General features: G+C 43.3%; 5 protein-coding genes across 5 annotated transcripts; 4 read left to right on the forward strand and 1 right to left on the reverse strand.

Annotated features, from left to right (window-relative positions):
* The first annotated feature begins 5 nt into the window (after positions 1-5).
* LOC6533268 (Bardet-Biedl syndrome 1 protein homolog) lies at positions 6-3,526 on the forward strand. Its single transcript, XM_002093958.3, has 3 exons — positions 6-455; positions 509-1,576; positions 3,007-3,526. Exons 1-3 carry the CDS (start codon positions 68-70, stop codon positions 3,474-3,476), a joined length of 1,926 nt encoding a protein of 641 aa, XP_002093994.2. The 5' UTR covers positions 6-67; the 3' UTR covers positions 3,477-3,526.
* Positions 3,495-3,859, reverse strand: LOC6533269 (acyl-CoA-binding protein). Its single transcript, XM_002093959.4, has one exon. It carries the CDS (start codon positions 3,819-3,821, stop codon positions 3,567-3,569), a length of 255 nt encoding a protein of 84 aa, XP_002093995.1. The 5' UTR covers positions 3,822-3,859; the 3' UTR covers positions 3,495-3,566.
* A 483-nt stretch (positions 3,860-4,342) lies between these two features.
* LOC6533270 (acyl-CoA-binding protein) lies at positions 4,343-4,994 on the forward strand. Its single transcript, XM_002093960.4, has 2 exons — positions 4,343-4,550; positions 4,617-4,994. Exons 1-2 carry the CDS (start codon positions 4,359-4,361, stop codon positions 4,854-4,856), a joined length of 432 nt encoding a protein of 143 aa, XP_002093996.2. The 5' UTR covers positions 4,343-4,358; the 3' UTR covers positions 4,857-4,994.
* Positions 4,995-6,326: 1,332 nt separating this feature from the next.
* Positions 6,327-7,000, forward strand: LOC6533271 (acyl-CoA-binding protein). The gene is made up of 3 exons (XM_002093961.3): positions 6,327-6,381; positions 6,453-6,491; positions 6,633-7,000. Exons 2-3 carry the CDS (start codon positions 6,483-6,485, stop codon positions 6,876-6,878), a joined length of 255 nt encoding a protein of 84 aa, XP_002093997.1. The 5' UTR covers positions 6,327-6,381; positions 6,453-6,482; the 3' UTR covers positions 6,879-7,000.
* A 277-nt stretch (positions 7,001-7,277) lies between these two features.
* Positions 7,278-9,014, forward strand: LOC6533272 (acyl-CoA-binding protein homolog). The gene is made up of 3 exons (XM_002093962.3): positions 7,278-7,395; positions 8,184-8,212; positions 8,653-9,014. The coding sequence occupies exons 2-3, from the start codon at positions 8,201-8,203 to the stop codon at positions 8,899-8,901; spliced, it is 261 nt and encodes an 86-aa protein (XP_002093998.1). The 5' UTR covers positions 7,278-7,395; positions 8,184-8,200; the 3' UTR covers positions 8,902-9,014.
* Positions 9,015-9,581: the final 567 nt, after the last annotated feature.

The following is a 9,581-nucleotide window of genomic DNA, read 5'->3' on the forward strand; positions in this document are numbered from 1 at the left end:
TACTTTAAAAATAATTCTGTGACAATTGTGTGTTTTTAAGCTAGAAATCTAAAAACAAACCAAAAATATGCGGTCATCCCGGTTGCTAAGGACAAGAAAAACCAAAACAAAAGCATGTCCTGAATCACCTGTTCGTTTTCACACTGTGCTGCAAACTTTACACCAAGATCCTGCCATGGCCGGTGCTCCCAACTGGCTTCACGTGGACACGGAGGACGAGAGTTCCTCCCAACATCTCACCACACTGTCCAGTTGCATGGCCCTAAGTGACGTGCAGTGCGACGGATATGTGCGGCTGCTGGCGGCGGACATTTCACTGGACAACGCCGCCGAGGAGCCCAGTGCCACGCTCAAGGTTTTCCGTGGTCTAAAACTCAAACAGGAGCAGCCACTGCCGGGGATTCCTGCGGCCATTGAAAGTCTCTACATCGATGAAACGGAGCCCAAAACACCGGGTACATTTACTCATTTAAAAACTTATTATCATTGACCATTTTAAATTTTCCAGTAATTGCCGTGGCCATCGCCGAGTCAGTGCTCTTCTATCGCCACCTAAAGCCGTACTTCAAGTACACAATTCCCGCACAGGAGTCCGAGGATCTGGAGCTGGAGGTGTGGCGCAAGCTGCCGGTTGTGAAGCCAAATGCACATCCCGCCCTGCTCGACTCCCTGAAAACCATTGACCACTACAAGCTGTCGCGGAAATCGCAGCGCCTTCTGCAAATGGACGAGCAGGAGCGGGAGAACTTCATCGCCACTCACAAGGACTCGCCAGTGGGTCGGATTGGCAGTATCGTGGCCATGTGCTGCATTAAGCGCATCTCCAGCGATGCCAATCCGCCATCCCACTTGGTACTGGCCACCGATACGGGGCACATCATGATCCTGGAGCCGCAGGGTTTCAATTTGGTCTATCAGGGCAAGGCATGCGACGATGAGACTGCCGTGCCGAGCCTGATCTCCGTGCAGGGAACCTTTGAGACGGATTTCTGCATCGTGGTGGCCACGCGGAATGGCGGTGTTTATCTCCTGCGCAAAAGTCAACCTGAGGGGCAGGAGATTTTCAAGCTCGGAATTCCACTAACCGGTCTCCTGCTGCTACCCATCGATCAGACGATAATCGCCTCCACCATGGACAATCGCTATCTGTGCTACTCAAAGCGCGGCAAGCTGTTATACCAGGTGCCTATGGCCGATCTGCCCGTTTGCCTCCTTCCGTTGCCCCTCACCCATCTGGGACTCACCCTGGTGGCCATTGCGCTCAGAGGCGGAGTGGTCAAGTTCTATCTGCAGCGCTATCTGGTGGACGAGTTTGTTCTGGAGGAGACGGTGGACGCCATGCTCTACGGACGAATGGGCATGGAGGATCATGTGCTCACCCTCGTCACTCAATCTGGTGGAATCGTGGTGAAGATCCTGAGACGTGTGTCCCGCTTTGAGCCCAAACCTGGGGATCTGGCCAACAAGCGAGCATTGGGCGATCACAAATCCATCGTGGATGCCTCGATTCTGGATAAGCCCAAGAAGAGCTCCATCTTTGTGGAGCAGGCTGCACGAGAGAAGCAGCAGGCCAAATGTAAGTTTTAAAGTAAAAAACAAGAGCAAATTTTGATAATGGTACCGAAAATGCAAAAATTTGTCAAATTTTTTTTTTCAAATATCGAAAAAGTGGGGATAGACATAGTTAGCTATGTTTATTAGCAGCACAAAACAGTCTTTATTTTAGCTGTGCGGCCATTTCTGACAAAGTTATGGCGAAAACGCCGATTGAAAATATCCGATTTTTTATAAAATTTTTTTTTTCCCATTTTTTTTATAAAAAATAATCAGTTTTTTTTCGATAGCAGTAAAAATAGTTGTCCAAATGTGGAATGCCATACCTCGTTGAATTCGTAACAAAATTCCCTATCGATCCATGTACATACTTTGAAATGCAAATTTTTTGCCATTTTTCGCAAATTTTGATGATGGTACCCCTTACCGAAAATGCAAAAATTTGTCAAATTTTTTTTTTTCGAAAACCGAAAAAGTAGGGATAGACATAGTTAGCTATGTTTATTAGCAGCACAAAACAGTCTTTCTTTTAGCTGTGCGTCCATTTTTGGCCAAGTAATGGCGAAAACGCCAATTGAAAATATCCCTTTTTGACCAAAAATTATTTTTTTCGATTTTTTGATAATAAATAATCTTTTTTTTTTCGATAGCAGTAAAAATAGTTGTCCAAATGTTGAATGCCATACCTCGTTGAACTCGTAACAAAATTCCCTATCGATCCATGTACATACTTTGAAATGAAAATTTTTTGCCATTTTTCGCAATTTTTGATGATGGTACCCCTTACCGAAAATGCAAAAATTTGTCAAATTTTTTTTTTTCGAAAACCGAAAAAGTGGGGATACACATAGTTAGCTATGTTTATTAGCAGCACAAAACAGTCTTTATTTTAGCTGTGCGGCAATTTTTAACCAAAAAATATCGAAAACGCCGATTGAAAATATCCGAATTGTTGATATAAAATAATCCGTTTTTTTTCGATAGCTGTAAATATAGTTGTCCAAATGTAGGAATGCCATACCTCGTTGAATTCGTAACAAAATTCCCTATCGATCCATGTACATACACTGAAATGCTAATTTTTTGCCATTTTTCGCAAATGTTGATAATGGCACCCCTTGAGGAAAATGCAAAAAATTGTAAAAATTTTTTTTTTCGAAAACCGAAAAAGTAAGGATAGACATTGTTACGAGTAAGTGACTATCAATACTATGCGTTATTTTCCATAAGTGTAAAGATTATGACTAAATATGATAGAGCCTCGAATTCCCATTAAACTCAATTAGAAGGTGATTCCGGTTCCAGGGAACCCTCAGAGTAGACTTTTTCCTAGTTATTGTCATAATCAAGTTTTTTTCTTTAATGTTAAAATTGGTTTAGAATTCTAATAGATCCATTGTTTATCGAGAAGGAAATTAGCAAATTCTTATACCATTTAATTTCCCAATCCAGCAACCTACGGCAGTTTCCAAGTGGAGCTGTGGCGCCTTCGCCACACGGCAGCCCGGGCAACCATCGATGCCATCAACTCCTCGGAGAGCACCATATCCGGAGACCTGACCCACGCCCCCGTGAAGCTATCCGCCGAGGTCTGCGGCAGTGGACCCGCATTCCGGCTCTACCTCACCGTTCAGAACCTGTCCACCTTCAAAATGGCCTCCAATCTGGTGGTTCTGCTCCACGCGGACCGCCGCCACTATACCATTCAGCAGACATTGGCCCGACTGCCCAGTGTCCTGCCAGGAGTTCCGCTGCGGGTGGACTTTGAGGTGGTGGCGGTACTGGATCCCATGGACAAGCTGCCACCGGCCAGCCTCACAGCGGACAACTCCCAGATCCGGGTAATGCTGATGAAGGCCGGCCAGGCCAAGCCACTCATCGCCGCCGCCGTTTCGATGCCCCAATCCGAGGCGGCCTTCTAATAGAAATACGCATGTATGTAAGCCGCTTGGATATTCATAATAAGATTTCGAGTTTATTTGTCAGATGGAGAATAGTCCTGAGGTCGGACCTTAGGCGTACTTGGGGGCGTACTTCTCGTACACCTTCACGTAGGCCTCCTTGGCGGCCTCCTTGGAGAGACCCTTGTTGGAGCTCCAGGCCTCGTACATGGCCTTCTTCTTGAGATCCAGAATGCCGGGCTTGTCGATGTTCACATCGCCAACGGTGGCCTGCTTGAAGAGACCGTAGAACTCCAGGAACTCGGAGTCGGTGGGCTTCTTGGAGAAGTTCTTGGCGAGTTCGGCGGCTTCCTCAAAGTTGACCATTTTGCTGAGTTTGTGAGTGATACGATACTACGTTAGTTCTTCTCGCCAACGACGTTCTTATATAGGCAATTTCAATAGATATTGGGAAATTTAATTAGTTTAAATGTGAACAGCTGCATTGCCCAACTTGGTATCCATAATGCCGCTCAAATAGTTTAATTAATATTTTTTGGGGAACCTTAGGAGTAGATACTACTATCTATCTACCATAGAAGGCCGAAGAACTATTCTTAGTAACAGATCGTGCGACTTCACCATGATAACATAGAACAGCACCTGACTCACGTGAATTAGGTGTAAATCAGAGGCCATGACTAGTGAAAATATGGGCTAGCCATTAATTAAGGTATCGGGTTTTTGGCTATCCAGATTTCTGTAGTTGTTGGGGCTCGGCCCAATCAATCAATCATAGATAGTGGGTATATAGCTTTCTGCATATGGCTCACTCCACTTTTTTTGGCAAGTGCAAGAGCGCTGATAAGCTGCCGTCTGACTAATTATATATTTCACTGCCCCTAAGAGGAACTCTCACTTTTCATGATTACCCGAATATATAAGTACGTTGGTGATAAGCCCAAGTGGGAACTACAATTGCAGTGGGGGCATGATAAGATTAGCGAAAGGTGTGAGCCATGTTTGCCAATATATAAACGGTGTTCACCCCCAAAATCCGCACAGATTGTTTTTGTTTACCGAAACCAACTAGCAACTACCAGCAACATGCCCACCGTAAGTTTTACTTGGCCAAACAATTATGCCATCGTTAGTGTAACCATTTCTTTGTGAACCTTGCAGTTTGAGGAGATCGTCGAGAAGGCCAAGAACTTCAAGAACCTGCCCACCAAGGAGGAGTTCCTCGAGTTCTACGGCTACTACAAGCAGGCCACCGTCGGCGACTGCAACATCGAGGAGCCGGAGGATGAGGAGAAGAAGGCCCGCTACAACGCCTGGAAGAGCAAGGCCGGTCTGACCATCGACGATGCCAAGGCCTACTACATCGAGGTCTACAAGAAGTACGCTGCCCAGTACGAATAAGCACCATCCTAGTCTTAGACCCTCTCCTTTCCTTTCCTTTCCTTTCATTTCAAACGATGCATGTGAATGGTTGTTGTAACTCTGTATTTATTGTAATTTTATAATAAACCAAACAAACACGTATGCATTTAAACTGAACGCAACCGGCATTCTTTTATAACTTTCCACTCGAGTTGACGAATGCGTCTTATGACCCACTCCACATGCCTATCTTAATCTGATTAGGCTGTATCGGATGGGAAGTACTTTAATTTATAGAGCGAAAATGTTTTCTTATATTATATAGTTTTGGTTTGGCAAGCATGTGATGATTAAAATAAGATTACCCACATCAGATTTATAGGATTCTTCTCCCATTCATGTGACTGCCCAACTGGCACCACATTGTTAATAGGCCATTGAACTAGATTTGCCTTTATTCTGCTAGATATAAATAATTTAAGACTGTTCAGATAATCCTATAAGTTGTAATAGAACAGACCCATAATTGTGAAGAAATCATAAATAAATTACGTGCAGAAATCTTAAAAGTTTCAAGTTCTTTATGGAAACTTTCCACCTCCGTTGTCATAATAATTTACTAATATATATTTTTGGGAAAAAAGTTACTCATTCGGAAGACTACGTGTAAGATTGTGAATGATTGATTTGATTGGATTTTTAATCAACTATAAGTTGACGGGTGCTTCCTGTTAAATACTACAAAAAATAAAAAAGTAGAAATGTTTGTTAGTCAGCTTACAAGTTTAATCAAATAACAAAGTTTTTTAATCACAATTATGATGGTGCGGTGATAGTAATATTTTTTACTTTAAAAAAAAAAATGTAGAAAAATTTACCTCAAAATGATAGCAGACTTTTAGGAAGTGAGTTAAGTGAAGTGGTCACCTAAACACAATTATGTATTTCTTAAGAGAAAAACGAATTTCGGCAAATTTATAACTTGGACCCATATACGTACATATGTATATAAAAATGGCTAAAACACTACGGAAATTGGATGAATACATCCCGAAAAGTATTTAAAATGATTCTAGTTACATTGCATAAATATTTATAAATGATTTTATAATACCCAATAAAGTAAAAAGGGGCACAATCCTGCAGTAATCAGCTGATGCTGACCAAGAAGCCGCAGCAATAGATTATTAGCTCGATTTTGAGATAGTGAACTAGGGAGTTGAGTTCGTCATTGTTTATGGCTAATCGTAAAAGTTCAAAGTTAAAGTCCGGATACGATTTCACAGGAGAATCCAGCTGGAGGGCGCCCTTGGCTTCCAGAACATGCAATAAATGATAAGTGTATCCGGGGGCTATCTCCAATATCGCTACCTTTGACAAAGTCGCTCGCTTGTAGTTGGGCAGCGAAATTAGCGAAATAAAGATATCGATATCTGCTGATTACCAGCAAAATGGGAATATTTCACTTGCCGCAATAAACCCGTAGAAAAATGAAAGGGTCTCGAAGCTTTATAAGCGCGAATGTAAGGCCCACAAGTATTCAATCGTCTTTGCCTTTTCAGCGGTAAGCACATTTGCGCAGGATCCTTGTGGTTGAACTATATTTAATTGGGACTATTACTCTCCAATTTTCAGCATAACCAACAAGAATCCTATACTAGCAACATGGTGTCGGTAAGTATTCTCCACCCTGGATATATCGTCAAATAAGTGAGAGATTGCCTAAACGGAATTTGCAATATTTTTCACTTGTTTGGTTTTATATAAGATTCCTTTGATTCCTTTAATAAACACTGGCTTCGCTTTACTAAACAGTTTGAGGAAGCAACTGAACTCGCCAAGAAGTTCACCAAGAAGCCCACCGATGCCGAGTTCCTGGAGTTCTACGGTCTCTTCAAGCAGGCCACCGTTGGCGATGTGAACATCGAGAAGCCCGGCGCTCTGGCTCTGAAGGAGAAGGCCAAGTACGAGGCCTGGAGCTCCAACAAGGGTCTCTCCAAGGAGGCCGCCAAGGAGGCCTACGTGAAGGTGTACGAGAAGTACGCCCCCAAGTACGCCTAATCCGGCATCCAATCCAATTCGATACAATTCGATTTGATTCGATCAGATTCCGGACCCCCCATGCACCTGCCATCACTACTATTTAGTTGAACAATAAAGATTACCAGAGATATGAGCAATAATCAGGTGTTTGTGCCGCTGAGCAGCATTTTGTTGGAGCTTTCGTGCATTATGGGGATTTGGGATAGGTGGGATAGATGGAACCCCTCGAACTTTGATCCGAACGAGATTACGTGTCTTGGCAGCGTTTTTCGTTGGTCGAATTATCAGGTAATCGATGTGAGAGCTGTTATCAGTAGGCCTGCATTATCACCACCGCGATTGCCTAACCCACTTCACCGAAAGCTTCCCGATCCACTGAGAACTCTGGGACTGGGAGCTTCTCCTCTCTTAATTTGCTCACTGGGGAGAAGCTTTCCAGTTGAGGGCGATCGTGCGATATGGAATGACTTAAATTGAAAGTCACCGCCGGATTGGAATTCAGACACTGTTTAGTTCTGTGACAGCCAACACACCAGTAAGTGTATAGTTTAAATTCAATTACCCAGCTGCTGATAGGGGATATAGGTGGTAATATCAGTGCCCAGTAATTGTGGTTGTGACACATAAAGTGGACATATCGTGCGAGTTTAAACACCTGCAGAACTCAATTATGGAAATTCGCCTAACAGCAGACACTGAGCAAAATATAGTGCAATCAAGTCTGTTTCAAAACGCATATTCTGAAACGTACTTTCGAAGCCTTGTCACTTTGACTTTTTGCCATTTTCAACGGCCATAAACTAAGTGCCTTCAAATGATTACTTATTTTAGGATTGCACGCTGTTGTAGCCATAACTTGGCGCACCCATATGTGTCAGGTATTTTGCTCAGTGCTGGACACGTACAAAGCCCACGTCCGTATCCAAATTGGTCGAAATTCGCCGGCCAAAAGCGGCTGCTAACGGTTGCCCGCTCCCTTTCAAAAATCTCGGAGTCGAGACAAACATTTGCGTCTGCTGTTTCCGCAGCATAATTTCCCAGTTCTACTCGAATTATGTATTTTTTTTTTTCGCTGGGAGAAAGTCGCAGATGCGTGTGTGGTGCGACAAACAAACAGTCATTAGCAAACATTCAGTGGGTCTTCGAGTTCGAGTTCGAGTTCGCCCCACGAGGCCAAAGGTCACTTCCAGCTGGCTGTGTTTGGCACACGCCAGCCAGCTTCTTCACTCGGAACTGGTTTTACTTATTATGCTAATAAACATTAAGCTGAGCACTTTATAAACATGAGTAATTCAACTTTTTTTACAATTCCACTACTTGCAGATAAAATCTAACCCAGAATGGTTTCCGAGGTAAGTACTTTTCCCAAGTGATAGTGCACTGATAACAACAGTCTACCAAATTTAGGGCCTTAGCTGCGTGATAGCCTTACTGCTAATCACCTGTTCGATTGCTCTACACTGTTCGAAACCCATTTAAAAAAATAGCGATTAACTATTCATTCTTAAAACGAACTTAACTTGATGTGAGATAAGATTGTGTTTCCGCTAAATCAGCGACAGCTCTTCAAATGAGTTTTGTGTTTTAAAGGGAATCACAGTTTTCAGTTGAAATCGATAATTATAATTTAGTTAGTTAGTTATAATATTTGTTAGTAGGAGCAGGGGTATCATTAAAATTGTATACAATTTGTAGCTTATATTTCATTAGTTTGTTAACTTGGAACTTGCACTTTTAAAGCAAGTTCCAATTGATAGATCTTCCACTAATATATCATTTCATCTATCCTTAGCAATTCAACGCCGCCGCCGAGAAGGTGAAGAGCCTGACCAAGCGGCCCAGTGATGATGAGTTCCTCCAGCTGTACGCCCTCTTCAAGCAGGCCAGCGTGGGTGACAACGACACCGCCAAGCCGGGTCTCCTCGACCTGAAGGGCAAGGCCAAGTGGGAGGCCTGGAACAAGCAGAAGGGCAAGAGCAGCGATGCCGCCCAGCAGGAGTACATCACCTTCGTGGAGGGTCTGGTGGCCAAGTACGCCTAAACTAAACAAAACCCCAATCCCAATCAGCAATTAGCGATCTTAAACCAGCTAGAGACTATTGTAATCTTACCTTTAATGCGGAATAAACTTTGTATGTTAATTTTGTACTAAAAGATGGTTGACCCCCGAGTGACTCACGTGGTGCATTCGCTTGGCCGGCGGCTATTTAACTGGCAAATAGAGGAAGTGGCTGGCTGCACCGCTTCGCAGTACTTTGAACCGCCAGTGGCGCTTGTTAGCGGTGCATCGTTAATGGATCTTCGAGTGTGTATGTTTGTTCAAACCGCGCTTTAAACGGGGTCCAAAGTCGTGGGGAAGATTTCCTAAAACTCCGACCTTGAGCCCTCCATTTAGCCATCCATCCTGTTTGACGCAGTTAGTTAGAATTAACGAAAAGCTCTGGATAATTAGCCACGATTTTCGCTGATTTAAGTGGCGTTTGTTTGAATTCAATTGCAACATGGCAACATCAACTGCCGGCGGCAACATGTTGCTAGTGGCCAGCTGCTAAACCGCGCAACAGGTGAATCAGCAACATCATGCGAAGAAGAAGCAGAAGAGACTCGTATTTATTACGAAGTTTGTACAAATTATGTTTGTAGATAATGAATTAACACCCCGGAATCGATTTTAAAAAGTTTAATGTGCAAAGACGTTTTCCTAGCAACTTTTATATCATT

This window comes from Drosophila yakuba, chromosome 3L (genome assembly GCF_016746365.2).
Source record: "Drosophila yakuba strain Tai18E2 chromosome 3L, Prin_Dyak_Tai18E2_2.1, whole genome shotgun sequence".
Lineage (NCBI taxonomy): Eukaryota > Metazoa > Arthropoda > Insecta > Diptera > Drosophilidae > Drosophila > Drosophila yakuba.